This window comes from Drosophila persimilis, unplaced genomic scaffold, assembly GCF_003286085.1.
Source record: "Drosophila persimilis strain 14011-0111.01,24,50 unplaced genomic scaffold, DperRS2 tig00000124-arrow-pilon, whole genome shotgun sequence".
In the NCBI taxonomy this organism is placed as follows: Eukaryota; Metazoa; Arthropoda; class Insecta; order Diptera; family Drosophilidae; genus Drosophila; species Drosophila persimilis.
Window position 1 is genome coordinate 2,437,586 of NW_020825294.1, and position 18,061 is coordinate 2,455,646.

Below are 18,061 nucleotides of genomic sequence, written 5' to 3' on the forward strand. Positions count from 1 at the left end.
GCATGTGTTCGTTTGATGTACATCTTCGTTTTAATAATTTCAATAATCTCCCTCTTGGTTTTAAATATAATGCATTTGATTTAATATTTAAACAATTATTGCATTGACATTCAATCAATTCGCAGAAATATTGAACTCAAGCAACGAAGTCTCACAATTGAATAAAACTAAAAACTATTCAAAATAAAGTTTCTCTCGTTATGTACGCTTCGGGTAGGAAACGCCTTTAAGGTATGCTGATTGTGGGAATTCGGACGTAAAAAAAAACAAAATATGGAATTTAGATTGTTTTTTTTAATGGGCGAGCGAGCGTGTGAGAAATATGATGAAGAATTGGTTGATTGCATTTCGGATTGACTGCTTAGAACAGCAGCGTGCCCATGCCGCCCATTTCAGATTGTTCCTTGACGAAAATCTCAAAGTACTGATAGATGATGGTCACAGCCAGCAGGATACCCGTGCCGGAGCCGATGGCGCCGAGGAAATCGGCCATCACGGACAGTGCACCGATGCAGAGACCGCCGAAGGCAGCCGCCGTCGGGATGTAACGATTAAGCTCGTGGATCATGGAGTTCTCGCGATGGCCGCGCATCACCATGTGCTGCTCCTTCAGCTGCTTGGCAACCTGCAGAGAGCAAAGAAACCACGTTAGTTTTTCCTTGATTACGAGTGCCAATTATCAGGGATACTTACATCCTTCGCTGAGCTGCCGGACACATCGATCCAGGTCTTGGAGAAGAACGCACAGGAGCCCAACATGAAGACAATGTAGAGCAGGGCATGGATGGGGTCAGTGAGTATATGGCCGACGCTCTCAGGCGGCGACAGATAGTAGCACAGACCACCGATGGGGTAGGAGCGGGCTGGGCCGCCGCCTCCAACATCGGCCCACACGCCGAGCAGATTGATGAAGAAGTTGCCGTTGAACTTGACGGCCAACATCTGGGAAATCACGTACAAGTTGGAGACCAGAGCCGACTGCAGAATGATGGGAATGTTGGAGGTGTAGAACAGCTTGATGGGATAGCTGCTGTACTGGCCGCGGTAGCGGGCGCTCTTGATGGGTAGATCCACACGGAAGCCTTGGAAGTAGATGACGACAGCGAACACCAGAATGGTGGCCAGCAGGTTCATTAGGTTGGGCAGGTTCTGGCGGTAGAAGGCCTCGCGCAGAGCACGAACCTTATCGTTCCTGGTTGCCATCAGGTGGAACAGGGCAATCACAGCGCCCTCGAACTCGGTGCCACGTCCCGTCGTCACCGTGGTGGGGGAGAATGCCTTCCACACGATCGTCTCGCAAATGTTAGTGGCAATGAAAAGGGAGATACCGGATCCCAAGCCATAGCCCTTCTGCAGCAGCTCGTCCAGCAGCAGCACAATCAGACCGGCGGCAAACAGTTGGATGATGATGAGCAGGCAAACGCCAGCTCCAATTTCCGCTGGATCACCGTACATGCCAGTCATCACATACACGATGGCCTGGCCAATGGTGATCACCATGCCGAACAGCTTCTGGGCTCCGTTGAACAGGGCGCGATCCTTGGGCGTGTCACCGACCTCAATGATCTTCGCTCCGGCCAGCAGCTGCATGATCAGGCCCGAGGTGACAATGGGCGAGATACCCAGCTCCATGAGGGTACCACGGTTGGAGGCCAGGATAACACGAATCCAGTAGAAGGGATCCGCAGAGTCGGAGCTCATGATGCCGAACAGTGGGATCTGACAGCACACCAGGAAAATGAACAGTGTGATGGCGGTCCATAGTACTTTTTCTCTGAATTGGATCTGGGAAAGCAAACGACGATAATTATTAATTAATTATAAACCCTTTCATTAATTAGCCTTGAACCTAAACTAGGCAAACACTCGTACAATTGCCGCTATGTTGACCTACATGTGCCGCCGGCGTGTGTGTACGTGGGGCAAATGTTTAAACAAAATCAGGTTTACTCATCGGCATCGGCATCGGCATCGGAATCGTCATCGTCGGCTCCCTCCCCCGTCATATGGTTAACAACAAAAACACACGAGGCTGACGTCGACAGTGCTCGGCTGCCAGCTTCGGCGACCCGAAGTTTGACGTTTCCACGTAGCGTTTGTTTTCGCTGTATGCACGAGTGTATGTGTATGGGAAAAAGTACTCTGGCAACAAGTAGCACGCGAAAGTAGTGGCCGTGATAAGAAAAGTAGCAGATTCGATGATGTGGAAATTGGACGATTCATCAATGAAAATGTTTGGCAAAGTCAAAATAATTTAAGCACCTTATTCAACACAAACTCTTTTTCCTAGATAATTAACAAGAATACGTTTTAACCGATTCTGTGGGAGACTAAGACACGTTAAACTCAAGTTAAAGGTGGAATTTGACTTTCTAAAGCATCTCCGAAAACTTGCGAGCTAATTTCAAGCATATTATTTGCCTTTACCCATCTTTTCTGTCATTACTTTATGCAGAAGCAAACTGTTTGCGTGGCGCTTTGCTTACATTTTTTGACAAGTGAAAGCCGAACGCGTGCGCTGGCAACACTGGCAGCCGACCAATTGTTAAACGCACGGCCGCTAAATATAAAACAAATTAAGCTAAAATGAAACAAATCACTTTCATTCCACTCCCCCACATATTCCTAACATTGAACTTAAACTTTAGTTACAACTATATTATACACACCTTGCGCTCGGGCTTTGCAATTTCCGGCAGTATACTGCAGAAGGGTTTAATAACTTCGAGGAATTTGACTGCAAATAATGAATGGAAAGGGCTGTGGTTAGACGCGAAACTCAACTTTCAATTCAATTGGTGGCTTGCAGAGCACACAAATCACACAATAAGAAGTGCACACCGACATTTTTTGTATACGTAAGCAAAGAGCAACGGGGGGGTGCGGTGCTCGATCCCCTCGAAGCGGCACTTTACTTTTACAAAAATCGCACTCTTCTCAAATATGCAGTAGTTATAAACGATCTACTTACTTCCCATTGTGTTCTACTTGTCTTAGCGCGGTGTCTGGAAAACTGACACTGTTGCACTTTCTATACAAAATTTAGAAAGTTTATTTAGCTGCAAAACAAACGCACGAGTGGAAAAACGAAAACCGAATGGGGGCTACGAATAAATTTTTGACACGACGACGAAATTACTGACACGACGTGCAATAGAGGTGTCAAACCAGCGATGGCACTATCGATAGTATCGATGGTTTTGCTACTATTCATGATACTATCGAGCTTGTAGCTTTTGTCTATTGTATATATATATGGTAGCTGACATCGTTAACAATGTTATAGGCTCTGCACACTGAGGCCATCCCGGGGGAATGGTGGGATTTTTTGACAAATGTGAAACTCCGATTCACACTGCCACCATCCACCATCCACCATCCATCAAAAACAGCTGATGCCAATAACAAGTTCATTAAATTTGCGCGGAAGATTTATTAATTCTTGGTTATTATAATGGATGATGAAGATATAGCAATTATTTCGGCTGTGGTTGCACATCGACTGAATCAGAGCGCATGTTTTCCAAAGCTGGGCAGGTCATTTCGGAGCGCAGGTCCGCTATCAAGCTAAAAGTCGTTGACAAACTTTTGTTTTTAAAGAACAACTGGTTGATTACCAATGAACCTGATTTTAGCAAATAAACGGTTTATAATAAGCGAATTATCTCTATAGACTAAGATTAATGTTTGAAACATTTATTGAACTATTATTGAACTTATCTTGGAAAATAAACGTCATGAATTTATATTTTCAGACTGATTTATGAAACATTTCTTAGTTTTTGAGTTTTGAAAAGGAATAATATGAATAAAACGTTTAATTTTGAACAATTTTTTTTTTAATTTCGCTTGAAAAATAGCCGTTAAAAGACTTTTTCAATATTAATATATGACCCCGATATTCGATAGTATTCGATTTTTAAAATCATTCCATTCAAAACTATCGAGTGGCGACACTATCGATGGTTTGACAGCTCTATACCAATATACCATCTCATTTAAAGAATCTACCGTAAATATTCCTCGTTTTTGATATTCCATTGAATATTACCAGCTATATAGAATATTTAGCCACGCCCACATAATTTTATCCGATTAATTAAACTATTCTCAACTTGACTGGCATATTTTAAATACTTGCTTTTATTGGATTTTGCGTAAAAAGAGGTTTTAGCGAAATAAGTCAAACAAAAAACAAGTAGCGAAATAGGTCAATCAAAACAAACGAAAAAGGAAATTCGTTCATATTGCTCAATTTTGATATTCCATTGCATAATGCTGACTAACTAAATCTCTCAGCAATGCCCACATAGTTTTATTCCATTGATGAATCAATTTTCTACAAGATTGGTTAGTTTTTATTCCTTGCTTTTTTTGTATTTATTGCAAAAAAAGGTTTAAACGAAAAAGTTCAACAAAAAAGAGTCGCTATATTGCGTGTATGCCGTATATAGGCCTTTGTATACCCTATTTTGTTAATTTTATATGAAAGTATACATATTGATATGAAGATAAAACGTAACTAATAAAGACCTTTTCTCAAATTGACATTTCTTAGACATATTCATGTATATGATGAGTGTTTTGTATATATATCTCGATCCTGATACCTATTCATGGTCCCTACAAGAAGACAATAAGCTTTAAAATATCGTTGAAATTATGAAAATAATATTAAATAATATTGAATTATATTAAAATATATTGAAAATAAATTTTTTTTTCCTGGAATGACAAACATATTCACACTTCTATAAAATCTATTTCAGGGTATATGTGCATGGAATGGGACTCATTGTTGTGAACCGGTTATGACGACTATTTCTTGGTTAATCTTTCTTCCGTCGAATATTCCCAGCTATATAGATCTCTTATTTTTGCCCAGATAATTTTATATGATTGCTGAATCAATTTTGATCAAGATTAACTACTTTTAAGTACTCGAAAATCTTTTATTTTGACAAAAACACGATTTTAACAAAATGTTCAGTCGTAGGTTGTGACGTCAATGTTGCTGGTATTTGCAGACTCATTTCTTGTCAACCAGAGTGTGGCCATTTGTATACCCTATTTCGTGAATATTGTATAAAGATACTGTTTTCCAACCTGCTTTCAAATGTAATTAGTAAAGGCCTTGTTTTAGATTGCATTTTTTTGGTCTATTCATGCATTCGATTAGGTGTTTGTAAATAAATCCTGATCCCTATACCAATTCTTGGTCTCTGTAGACAGACGATGAGCTGCAAAATATCGTTTAAAACAGAGACTGTATAGTTTCTGCATTAATTAGAGCCTGGAATGACACACATTTCCGCAATTCTATATCATCCATTTCCCCCAGGGTATGTGTGCATGGAATTAGCAACATGTTTGTGTATGGAATGAGACTCATTGTTGCAATAGCTAAACTGCGGCGAATCGGGTATTGCCTATATCAAGCTATATAGATGCCCACTTAGCTCTATCCCATAGATAAATGTATTTTCTACAAGATTGCTTCTTTTAATTCCCTTTACGTAATTTATTTTGACTAAAATACGGTTTTCAAATAAATGTTGCCGCAACAGTGTGTATGGAATGTGCAACATTGTGTATGGAACGAGACTCATTGTTGCTAAAGCGAAATTGCGGCGAACTGCGGCGAAATGCGGCGAAATCAAATTTGATTCAAAAAACGACCAATTCTTTGTTCCGTTGAATAATACTATCTATATAGAACACTTAGTCATGCCCACTCAATTTTGTACGATTGATGAATCAATTCTATACATGATTGGCCTATTCGAAATACTTGCTTTTATTGGATTTTTATATAACATTAAAAATTAAATTAATAGATGACAAAAATACCATTTAGCACTAAAAAACACCACATGGGAGGGCGGCGAAAACCAGTTTCTACAGTATATACGGTCTCACTTGAAAAATATACCGAGTGGTGCGCGCCAAATCTAACTTTTTTGAATGTGAGCGACAAGGATTTAAATGTTGTCAACCGGGCCTTTATCTATGCCCACATAATTTTGTACGATTGATGAATCAATTCTATACCGGACTGGCCTATTCGAAATACTTGCTTTTATTGGATTTCTATATAACATTGAAAATGAAATTAATAGATTGATGAAGTTTTGACACGACGACTAAAATTTTACTGACGCGCAGTGTTGCCATATTTTGAGCGTCAAAATAAGCTAGATTTCACGAAAACACAAGCTAGAACAAGCTAAAAATTGTAAAAAACAGGCCAAAAAATAGGCTAAAAATAAAAAAAAACACATAGATGTACACATTTCTAATTGTGTTAATATTTTATCCAACTCGCTATTACTCGAATCGGTATATTTATCGAAGGAACGTAGTAAATTTAAATATTTCTCCGATAATTGTTAGTTGTGGCAACATTGTATTCTGATGAATGAAATATTACTAAAACAAACCTTATATTTAATATTGAGTTTAAGGATTTAACAGTCACTTTGTTCCTAAGCTTGGTCTTAACGATATTTATTTGACTGATTACACGTTCAATGGCAGCATTTGACCACGGTAGACTAAAATTTCAATGGCAAATAAAGCGATTTCTTCCAGAGGTTTGTATTTGCCAGCATCTTTATAAGTCAGTACTTCTGACCAAAGCTTTATAGTGTCATCTGTACTTTGCCAAGGGACTAAGTTAATTTTGCCATATTGGGCAAGAATTCCATCTATATTGCTATAGTTGAAGTGTTCCAATATGGAAATGAGATCATTAGGATTTGTATTATGTTCGAGTACATTTTCTGCTGCAAAAACGTGCAGTTTTTCCAATGTCTCCAAATTATCTGGAAGTCTGAAATTAAACAGAAGATTATTATTTATTTTTAATATCAAATCCTATTGAAGCTTACCTTTCTCTGAGTTGGATAATAAGCTCCTTTATAAGATCCTTGCACCTCAATTTTACACAATTACACATTTCACACGATCGCCAATTTTTCAAGCTTTTCCGTTTTCAAATAAGCTAGATTTAGCCTTAAATAGAATAAAATGGCAACACTGCTGACACGCAGTGCAAATATACCAAAATATACCGAATCATTTCAAAATATACCGTAAATATACTGACGAATTCAAGTTCTTACGTATTCCTCGTTTTTCATATTCCGTCGAATATTACAAGCTAAATAGAACATTTAGCCCTGCCCACATAATTTTAGCCCATTGATGAATACATTTTCTACACAATTGGTTAGTTTTTAGTCCTTGCTTTTATTGTATTTTGACTAAAACAAGGTTTAAACAAAATAGTTCAACAAAAAATCAGTTGCAATGTTGCTGGTATTTAAAGACATGATGCGTGTATAGGCCTTTGTGCACCCTATGTCGTAAATTTTATATGTAGATCAAACGCAATTTATTAAGATCTTTTCTCAAATTGATATTTTTTGACTTATTCATGTGTATTATTAGTATCTTGTATATATTTATCTCGATCCTGATACCTACTGAGCCTTGGAAGACAAACATTTCCTCAATTCTATAACATCCATTTACCCCAGGGTATGTGTGCATGGAATTAGCAACATGTTTGTGTATGGAATGAGACTCATTGTTGCAATAGCGAAACTGCGGCGAATCGGGTATCGCCTATATCAAGCTATATAGATGCCCACTTAGCTCTATCCCATAGATAAATGTATTTTCTACAAGATTGCTTCTTTTAATTCCCTTTACGTAATTTATTTTGACTAAAATACGGTTTTCAAATAAATGTTGCCGCAACAGTGTGTATGGAATGTGCAACATTGTGTATGGAACGAGACTCATTGTTGCTAAAGCGAAACTGCGGCGAACTGCGGCGAAGTGCGGCGAACTGCGGCGAATTCAAATTCGATTCAAAAAAACGACCAATTCCTCATTATCTTTGTTCCGTTGAATAATACTATCTATATGGAACATTTAGTCATGCCCACTCAATTTTGTACGATTGATGAATCAATTCTATACATGATTAGCCTATTCGAAATACTTGCATATATTGGATTTCTATATAACATTGAAAATTAAATTAATATTAAATGTCAGCGATGTTTTTTGAACTATAGGTGGAGAACTATCGATTGCACTGTCGATGTTTTTCGAAAACCTATCGTATACTATCGATGGTTCCCACTATCGACAGCAGCGTGACCGCGGACTTATCGTTAAAATATATCGTCCCACAGAAATATTTCAAAATATACCATCTCATTTAAAAAACTACGGTAAATAAACTGACGAATTCAAGTTCTATTTTACTTATTCCTCGTTTTTCATATTCCGTCGAATAGTACAAGCTATATAGAATATTTAGCCATGCCCACATAATTTAATACGATTAATGAATCAATTTTCTACTTAACTGGCCAGTTTTTAGTCCTTGCTTTTATTGTACAAGGTTTAGGCAAAATAGTTCAACAAAAAACAGTTGCAATGTCGCTGGAATTTGAAGACATAACGCTTGTATAGGCCTTTGTACACCCTTTTTTGATAATTTCATATGAAGATGAAACGTAACTTATAAGGACCTTTTCTCAAATTGATAGTCTTTAGACATATTCAAGTACATTATTAGTATCTTGTGTATATTTATCTTGATCCTGATACCTACGGAGCCTGGGATGACAAACATATTCACAATTCTATAACATCCATTTCCCCCAGGATATGTGTGCATGGAATGGGACTCATTGTTGTCAACCGGTTATGACGACTATTTCTTGGTTAATCTTTCTTCCGTCGAATATTCCCAGCTATATAGATCTCTTATTTTTGCCCAGATAATTTTATATGATTGCTGAATCAATTTTGATCAAGATGAACTACTTTTAAGTACTTGCATGTTTATTCTCTGATCAGAACATAATCCTTAACAAGGATTTCAGGTGCAGAAAATATTATGTATCAACTAATAACTAATGTAAATCTAATAACAGTACGCGGATGACAGTTACAAAAGCATCAACAAAATAATTACAAAAATAATAATATTTTTCTTTCAGAATTTACTAGACTACCTATTAAATTATCTTTAAATAATATACAATTTTATATGATCTTTGGTCTTATCATCATTTGAGAAAATGTAAGCGAGATCGGGTACTTATGCCAAAATAAGCCAATGAATGCCTTGAGAGTGGAACTGAATTTAAGAATTATCCCTACCGCTACGGTGTGATCTCATTATATTCATTATTGAATTTTCATCTTTGACCCGTGCAATCCATAAAAAATCCACGGGAACTTGTTGAGATTGCAAACAAAATCCGTAAACCATTCTGTCCTTCTACTCTTATTATTGGTAATAAAATCCAGAAACAAATAATATGATAAAGCCACAGAAAAGTTCTTAAAATCATACGTCTTTTTTAGAATTAATTTTAAAGTTAATATGTAGAACACATGTCCGCTCGTGCGAATTTTTAAATCCACAGACATCGATCCATGAGCTATATCGATCGATAAACTATTAAATTGTACAAATTATGAAATTTGTGTTTTTTCCCCCAAATTTATTACGTTTTTCTCTGCCCACCTCCCTCTCCAATTAATTGTTTTAGTGTTGATATTTTTAGTGTTGCGTTTTCCGATAATTGTGTTATTTTATTGTTGCTATATTGCTATGTTGTAATATTAAGTGGGAAAAGTAAACTGTTTTTATTAGCCCTCATCTATGTTCCGTAACCGGTTTTTCAATTCGGTCCAAGATACCTTCTATTCCATTTAATTAACATCTTACAAAGTACATGACATGACATGACATTCGACACGTTTAAACATCGCGCTTACTTTTCTACTTGATTCTTACATTTAGAATATTCGATATAAAAATAGACGAATATCGAATATAATATCGCCATGAGACTCAAAAATGATACGGCAACGCCGCAAATGTCAGAGCTATCCAAGCTCTCCACACTCTCCAAAAAAACAAATGCAAAGCAACAATACAAACACACGCACAGGCAATTTAAGCAGGCGTAATATATATGGATCGTCATATAATAGAGAGCGTTCAGTCGACACAGACACAGCATACACATATGCGTGAAAAACTAGCTGGCAACAACGATAGTATGTCAAGTAAAACTATCAAAACGCTGAGAAGAGATATTATAAATTGAGTGCAAGTATTTAACGCAAAACCATGGCTGCGTCGCTTATCTGTGTGGATATAAGCTCGGAATCGGAGGAAGAGGTAAAGCTATAAACGGTCGATTTTGTGTGTTGAAAAGTACAGTTGTATTTTAAATAGGGTTTGTGCGTAAGTGTGTGTGTGTGTATTACAATGTATGTGAAATAAATTTTTTTCGCGCTGCTTTTATTGAGAGCGAAACACACATACCAGTGCAAATGTGCAGAGTGCTGCCAGACCAGAGGTGTAGAGTTTTGATGTCTTGCAATTGCAATGGGTCCAATAATGTTAATTACGTTAGCTAAAACCAGTTGATTGTGTGCGTGCATTGTTTCTCTCTCTCTCCCCCGGAGTAGCTTTATTTAAGGCGTAATTTATGAGGAGAACCCTCGAATCCGCGAAGCAGTTTCGAAATTCAAAGAATTGCACATTACGCGCGCTCTCTCACTCTACACAACTCATACAGTCACCCACCCACACGCACACATGTGAAAGCATGCTCAACACTGCATCCGGCGCCAGTTTTCTGCGGGTTTGTTTTCATTCAAAATTTAAAAACTCCCAGCCAACAGGTAGCCTAATTCTTAGGAAAGGTCTTTTTTGGATCCATCTAATTCAACCATTTAACACTTGCAGTCACCCCCTGGTGCCAAGCGACGACGCCTGGAGAAGCCCCGGAATGGGACAGCAAAACAGAACCTGCCGCAAAAGCTTGCGAACCTACCGAAAGCGTCCGTGTCAGGAGGCGGAGGAGTGGGCGGCAAACTGGGATCACTGGGCGGAGCAACATCAGTAGAAACAGCATCCACTCCGCCCGAATTGCACCCTCTCAAACCTATGCACATACCCAGTGGCATAACAATCACAAAGCACGGCAAAAACGCCACCGCCAGCAGCAATGGGATGGTGATCACTTCGATTGCCTCCATGCATGAATTTAACAACAACAGCAATATCTTTAACAACAATAATAAGAATAAGCCACAGAAAACGCCAATGGCTCAGAAAGCTGGCTGGCCGCCGAACAGCAAGCCCCTCGGACAGAGCATTATGATAACCAGTGTGCCGCCCAATCACCAGGTGAAGCCGGCAACGACCACTCTGCCGGTGAAGATTGCGCCTGGTCAGCAGGTGAAGCTGACGCCCGCCCAACAAGTTAAGCTGTCGCCCATTCAGCAGGTGAAGCCAACACCTACGTCTACGCCTTCGCCTAACCTCCAGGCGAAGCCAGCGCTCGGTTACCAGCCGAAGCCGACGCCCAATTTCCAGGTGCAGCAGACTTCCATTTATCGCATGAAGGGGACACCTCTTCCCGGCTACCAGATGATGGCGTTGCCGATAAACCAGGCTAGGATGACGCCCACAAACCAGTTGAAACCGATGCCCAGTAATCAGATAACAGTTTCAGCAGTGGCCCCCAAGCCAATAGTTCCCAAGGCCGTTGCCCCCAATCCAGTAGCGCCCAAGCCGGTGGCCGGCCTTAAGACAGTAGTCCCCAAGCCAGTGGTCCCCCAACAGCACTTGGTAACGTCCCAAAAGCAGCAGCCACTGGCGGCTGGGCCTCCAAAAAATCAGCTCAATGCCACGACCGGCCTCCAAGAGAAAACCACGGTCAGGCTGAGCATTCCGCAGCAAAAGATGACGTTGGGACAAATGCATCAACATCTGCAGCAACAAAAGAAGCAGCTCATGGCTCAGCAACTTCAGGAGGCTGTCCTGAGCGGTCCGCAGTATCAGACACAGCGGGTGTCCATGGTTCAGCAGCAGCAGAAACCACAGCCGGCGTCTCCGCCGGCTCAGAAACCGCAGGTGACACAGAAACCACTGCCCACACTGCAGAAGGCGCCGGCGAAAGCAGGAACGCTTCAGATGCAGCAAAAGCAACAGCCGCAGCAGATGCAGCGGGCGCCACCACCTGCTCATCTCGTCCAGAAGCAGACACCGCCGCCACTGCAGATGATTTCATCGCCTCCCCCGCCAGCCCACAGTCCTGCGGCCAAGATCAATCCACCAGCAGGCCGAGCTTCATCCGCTCTACAAATTACACCCGTTCCCCGTGTTCATCCGGGCCTCACAATGAAGCAAGTACCCAACCCGGCCTCCAGTGCCGCTCGCACGTTGCCATATAAGAGCTCCGGTAGCAAGTCAGGCACGCCTCCGATGACTTCCCAACTGCAGTCGTTTACGGCCAGTTCTGCGCCACCGCAACGGCTGCTGGCCACACCACCGCACTGTCCAGCGTCGCTCAACGAGCCGCTGCTGGTGAATCTTCCGCCCACCACAAGCATTACGCCCCAGCTAACACCCACAACCACACCGCCGCCGGCAGCGACAGCAATGCAGCACCAGCAGCTCCCCAAGGGGTCTGCCTTTAAGCTGAACTCCCTGCCAGGCGCGAGCATCTCGCCAGTGCCCGCTAAGCCGGCTAACAACATCAAGCGAATCCAGCCGATCACTGTGCTCAAGAAATCCGACGAGGACTGGCGCCGGCATCTGGCCCAGCAACAACTGCAGAACCAACAGCAACTCCAGATGCAGCAAAGGCAACGCGACCAGCGGCCGGCGACTCCAACCATTGTTCTGGTGGAGTCACCGCCCACCACGCCGCCCACAGAGAAACAGGAGATGGAAACCAGAACGAATCACACGGAGAAAGCGCTGATACAGACAATGACGGCGGTGCAGAAAAAACCGATTTGGATTAAGCCAGCGGTCTCCAGACTCAATTCTCCAACAGTCACACCAACACCACCAAATCAGGTGAAAAAGGCTACTCCACCCGCGGAAATAGTCGTCGACCTGGACGATCTGCCTGAGACGGCATCCACTAAGCAGCCATCCGAGAAGCAGCCATCGGAGAAGAAGCCAACACCACCGCGAGAGAAACCTGCCTCAAAACCTGCAGAACGTGATCCATTTGTTCCGGAATACGCGGCACTTCTTAAACTCTGCGCAGAAACGGATACATCAAAGGAAATGACGAAACTCATTGAAACAAAGCTAACAAAATATTATTACAGTGTACACGAGAGTTTTGTAAGGTCGCGCGGGTTTCGGAAACTACTAGAATCGGCCATAGAAAGGATCAAAGCCGAGTCGGATCTGGTCTATATGCACCTCAGCGGTGTGGTGGATGAGCTGAAGGCAAGACGCAAGGCGAAGGTGGTGACTACATCAGAGCCAGAGCCAGAGGAGGCTCCAGTCAAGGAAGTCCCTCCAATCAACCCGTCCACACGCGCTACGCTCGAGGCAGGAAAAGAGTCAAAGCAGGAACGCGAGCAGCAGCATGAACAGAAGCCCAATGATGCTGGCCAAGAGTCTGTAGCCCCTGCCATCGACAAACGCACCGATGAACGCATCAGGAGAATGAACATCGCACTGCATAGGATAAACAAGAGAATCCAGGCGCTGGAGAACTCTGAAGTAGACTGGGATGATGATGACAACTCCAGCTATTTGACGGTGGAGCGCTACAAGAAGCGCGCCTGCGAAATCTATGAGAAAATCTGTGATCTAACCGGCGAGAGCAAGAGTGCCTTTCGCCAGCTGAAGCAACCGATCCGATTCGAGGATAGTCCCTACCCCCAGTTCAATCGTATGCTATCATCCTTTGTAAATCGAATGCAGGAGTTCCCCGACTACCACGACGTCCTGCAGCTGCTCGAGCACTGCAACAAAATGAATGAAATGGGCCTGGCCACCTTCGAGATGAAGCTAATAGGTAAGACCGCAGACCGCCTCAAGCTACGAAAAGTCTGAATCTCTATCTCCCTTCGCTCGTTTCCAGCCAGCGATGCCTTCCTTTCGGTGGGGCGACTGCTGCAGTCTAAACGCAAAAGGGATCTGTACGAAACCGCTAACCACTTTACGGGCAGTGTCAAGGATCCGGCTGCCACGGACCCGGAGCTGATGGCCAAGCTAAAGGAGAACACCAAGAAGCATACCAAAATTAGTGATGTACTGGCAAAGTGAGCAATTCGAGTAATATTTTCCTTCTACTTTCGTTGCTAATTCGGAGAGATATTCCCCTTTTTTAGATATTCCCGGGAGCAGGATCTCAATGCGGACAACATGCGCGAGGCTCGTCTCAAAAAGCAAAAGGAAGCGGCAGCTGCTGCAGCTGTGATAGAGGAAGACGATGACAAGCCTTGTACCAGTGCTCAGGCAGCAGCCAAGGCCGCCTTGCTCAATGGTTCTTTAGAAGGCCCCCCCGATGCTGCTGCTGCTACTGCTGCCAGCGATGATAAGGATGAGGCTGATAACGATGATGAAGAGGAGGACTCCGAATCGGAAGAGGAGGAGGAAGAGGATCTTGATGATTTTGTGGAAAAATTCAAGACAAATGGCGACATAAGCGATGCCGATTCGGAGATTGAAGCGGAAACATTGACTGAAACAGCAACTGAGACAACACCAAAGACAGATGCGCCGGTGGGTTCGAAGGATGTGATAGATATAACGAGAGATGAGACTGCCGACAGCGATGTGAAGGCAAACCCCAAGTCCAATTCAAAGCCCAATGATGTCCCGCCCAATGGCATACTGAAAATTATATCCGTTTCTAGTTTGAATGCCAGCGTCATCAACGAGAAGGCAAAGGCACAGAAAAGCAAACAAAGTTCGAATGCGTTACCGAAACGCGTTATTGCCGCTGAGATTATCATTTCCGACGAAGAGTCATAGTCTCGTTGCGGACGCGCATCTGCAGGACAGCCACAGCCGCCTGCCACCTAAATTTTGTTTATTATAAGTAATTTATTCGTTTTAACAACCCCAATATTAGTTGATTATTTTCTAATTCTTTTCCACTCTTACCCAGAATGGCATTGTATTATAAATTATATTGTATATTCTGCCCAGCCCCCCTGGTACACCCTCACTTTCCCGAGGTGTATGGTGTTTTTGTAACCCGCAGCAACACAAAATACCCAACAAATTGTACATATTTACGAGAGCATACTATTAAGTTAAGATTGTTTTACAAAAACACTAAGAAACAATAATTGAGAATATTTCACTTTGGAGTCGTTCAAATCTGTTTAAAGTTTAAGGATCTCCTGCAGATTCTTGGCTATAATCGAGTCATCGATGGCCGTTTCCTCGATAATATCAAAGTGATCGTATCCCTGTATCACCTTGAAACTTGTGGGAAAGCCAGCCTTCTCCAAAACCTGCCCAAAGACGCGACTTTGTTCAATGAATGTCAAGCTTTCGTGCTCTGCGGCCATCACATGGAATTTTATGGAACTCCAAGACTTGGCATCCGGATATTTCCACAAAATGGGCGACAGTGCCGCGGCCTTTTCGGCGTTAAGGCCTAGAATATTATTGGGATTCACATTTTCCAAGGACCACAGCTCGCGTAAATCATAGACACCACATATGAAGATCAACGAGCGGATATTCTTGCGCCTCTCGGGGGTTACTACTTCGGGTGCGTTTAGAATCTGTGCCAGCATATGTCCGCCCGCCGAATGCCCAGCAAAATGTATCTCTGTGGTCTTTATTTTCTCGGCATATGCGAAAGTCCAGTTTAGGAAATTGGTAAACTCCAGCATCAGCTGTTCCAGGGTCACCTGTGGGCACAGATTGTAGTCCATGACAGCCACGCGGTAGCCACGACGCACCAACGGACCGACCATGGAGCATGACTCCGTTATGTCCAGGAATTGCCAGTAGCCCCCGTGAACATACACAAAGAGGGGAGAGGAATCAGTGGTGGAATCGTTGTAAAAGACGTCCACGATTTGACGATCGTCTTGGCCGCCATATCGTAAATGGTCCACTTTAATTCCCTGCTTGGTAGTTAGATCTTTACCCTCTGGAATGGTATCAGCATCTTTGAATAATAGGATCATCATTTAAATCTTAATTAATTTCTAGATTGCTTACGTTGCTTTGTTAGCTGTAAGAAATGGAGTTGCACGGCAAGATTGGGTGCGGGCTGGTCCTGGAACCGTATGGTGTGATAACTGGGAAAGTAATCGCGCTCCAGGTCAGTGCTTTTGGGATTATACATAGTGATAAGAATATCTCTCTTCTCGGTTCGAGGTCAAATGATAACTGAAAAAGTACAGGAAATTTGTGTCACAAATTGTCGATCCAAATTGAGTGTTATAATGCAGATTGCTTAAGTACTGAGCAGTTTTCAGATATGAGTTGTTTTTAGAACAAGTCTAACCGGCTTTGAACTTTAAACTTTTTTATGCCAAACTGATCCCACTGGAAAGTATTTTACAGCCTTGGATCTGAGAAGATTTGGCGTCCCTGCAAAACACCGATACTATCGATGTTGTATCGCTTTTCTCTGAATATCGAAGAAATCGATCTAAACAAAAACTTTTTTTTTTTGTTTTGAGATGTATTCTTTTTATTTCTCATGAAAATTCTGTTTTAATATTTAAATCTTCATTACTTTAATTTTCGTTTTCCTCTTTGTCGTTTGAATTTCGTTCGGTTTTCAGTTTTCCCATTTCCTACTGTCAAACAGCTTCGAAAACTGATGGCTTATAGAAAAAGTGCGAGTTGAATAGCACTTAGATTTGTTTTTTCTCGAACAGTGCCATGGAATCCATGATTTTTTTTGCACGGTTTCAATGGTTTTTCAAAATGGATTGAATGATACGAGAAAGTCGGCTAGAAGTCAGTCAAATGAAGTATTTTTACATGGAAATTATAATTGATTAATTTTATTAATCTATAAATAACGTGGTATAAATTCATTTTAATTTTTTGATTATTTTCTGATTAGTAGGCTTAAACATCTAGAAAAAGGAAACATCATACCTTAGTTATTTATTTGCCTTATTTATCCAGTTTCCGCGTCTTCGAAATCAGACCGAAAAACTGTGGATATTTCATTTATCATATCACTAGCTAGCAAACTTCGACCAAACTTTTTAAATGCAGTAGAATTGGCTCTCTTCACGAGATAGCTTGAAGCACAAGCTGCTATATACGCGGGATTGGGCTGATTGGATTGCAGTGACCAGTAAAAAAACGTTGCTAGAGATCCGCTAAGTAAGTCCCCCTGACCTCCACATCTGCGACCAGAACCGCCCGTGGGCATGGAGTAAACTTCGTTGGTGTGAGGAATATGAATCTTATCATTTACGCCCTTTTCCAGGACCACAACACCATCTCCCAGAAAGGACATTTTTTGACGCACAGAATTCACGTCCTCTCCAAACAATCTACGAAATTCCATAGCGTTTGGGGTCAGTATGATATTCCGTTGTCCGCTCACCAGGTCAATATTATCATTCAGAATAAACAGCCCATCAGCGTCTATTACAATTGGCTTCTGTAACTTTGTGCACAATTTCAGCACATTTGTTACAGTCTGCAAAATAAGTGGTTCCCGACCCAATCCAGGGCCAATAACCTTTAAAGCACAAACATGAGAATATCAATTGATTAAATTGAAACAAAATTCAAGGATTTACTCACAATCACGTGTAAACGCTCTAACCAAGGCTGAATTTTATCAACAGCATCCAAGCAGTCCAATACTGGATGAACAATCAAGTCGGGGCTGTAAGATTTAATAACTGGGGCCGCGTTTGCTTGACAGAAGACATGCGATAGGTCAGCACCAACTTTCATGGAACTTATAGCCGCAAAGAAAGGGGCCCCGGTATATTCCAATGAGCCTCCGATAACGCCAATTCGCCCATATTGTCCTTTATATTTGTCGTTTGTCAGTTTCGGCACAATTGTCTTGAACAAAGTAAGCAATTTTGGCAAATTTACAGGGATCTCTTTAATTGCTGACATTGTTTTGACTTTCTTCGTATACTATTTATAAATGGGTATCGATAACACAAAACATTATTAAATCGGTACTAATCATTTTGCAATCAGCTTAATCACTAACCATACAGATGGATGTGTCATAGGAACGAA

General features: G+C 41.7%; 4 protein-coding genes across 6 annotated transcripts; 1 reads left to right on the forward strand and 3 right to left on the reverse strand.

Annotated features, from left to right (window-relative positions):
- Positions 1 to 274: 274 nt before the first annotated feature.
- On the reverse strand, positions 275 to 3,056 carry LOC6593558 (protein transport protein Sec61 subunit alpha). Its single transcript, XM_002018937.2, has 4 exons — positions 2,972 to 3,056; positions 2,670 to 2,737; positions 694 to 1,785; positions 275 to 625 (listed from the first exon to the last, which is right to left on the reverse strand). Exons 1-4 carry the CDS (start codon positions 2,976 to 2,978, stop codon positions 362 to 364), a joined length of 1,431 nt encoding a protein of 476 aa, XP_002018973.1. The 5' UTR covers positions 2,979 to 3,056; the 3' UTR covers positions 275 to 361.
- Positions 3,057 to 10,015: 6,959 nt separating this feature from the next.
- LOC6593557 (proteoglycan 4) lies at positions 10,016 to 15,168 on the forward strand. Of its 2 annotated transcripts, none has more exons than XM_002018936.2 (4): positions 10,016 to 10,219; positions 10,793 to 13,877; positions 13,944 to 14,124; positions 14,194 to 15,168. In XM_002018936.2, the coding sequence occupies exons 1-4, from the start codon at positions 10,169 to 10,171 to the stop codon at positions 14,837 to 14,839; spliced, it is 3,963 nt and encodes a 1,320-aa protein (XP_002018972.1). In that variant the 5' UTR covers positions 10,016 to 10,168; the 3' UTR covers positions 14,840 to 15,168. The 2 variants fall into 2 exon arrangements, with proteins under 2 accessions (XP_002018972.1, XP_026843002.1); XM_026987201.1 differs by lacking the exon at positions 10,016 to 10,219 and adding an exon at positions 10,551 to 10,728 and having other exon boundaries at positions 14,194 to 14,839.
- LOC6593556 (kynurenine formamidase) lies at positions 15,100 to 16,219 on the reverse strand. 2 transcript variants are annotated; one of them, XM_002018935.2, is made up of 2 exons: positions 16,049 to 16,219; positions 15,100 to 15,977 (listed from the first exon to the last, which is right to left on the reverse strand). In XM_002018935.2, the coding sequence occupies exons 1-2, from the start codon at positions 16,173 to 16,175 to the stop codon at positions 15,196 to 15,198; spliced, it is 909 nt and encodes a 302-aa protein (XP_002018971.1). In that variant the 5' UTR covers positions 16,176 to 16,219; the 3' UTR covers positions 15,100 to 15,195. The 2 variants fall into 2 exon arrangements, with proteins under 2 accessions (XP_002018971.1, XP_026843003.1); XM_026987202.1 differs by having other exon boundaries at positions 15,100 to 15,995.
- A 650-nt stretch (positions 16,220 to 16,869) lies between these two features.
- On the reverse strand, positions 16,870 to 17,932 carry LOC6593555 (ATP-dependent (S)-NAD(P)H-hydrate dehydratase). The gene is made up of 2 exons (XM_002018934.2): positions 17,606 to 17,932; positions 16,870 to 17,540 (listed from the first exon to the last, which is right to left on the reverse strand). Exons 1-2 carry the CDS (start codon positions 17,930 to 17,932, stop codon positions 16,965 to 16,967), a joined length of 903 nt encoding a protein of 300 aa, XP_002018970.1. The 3' UTR covers positions 16,870 to 16,964.
- Positions 17,933 to 18,061: the final 129 nt, after the last annotated feature.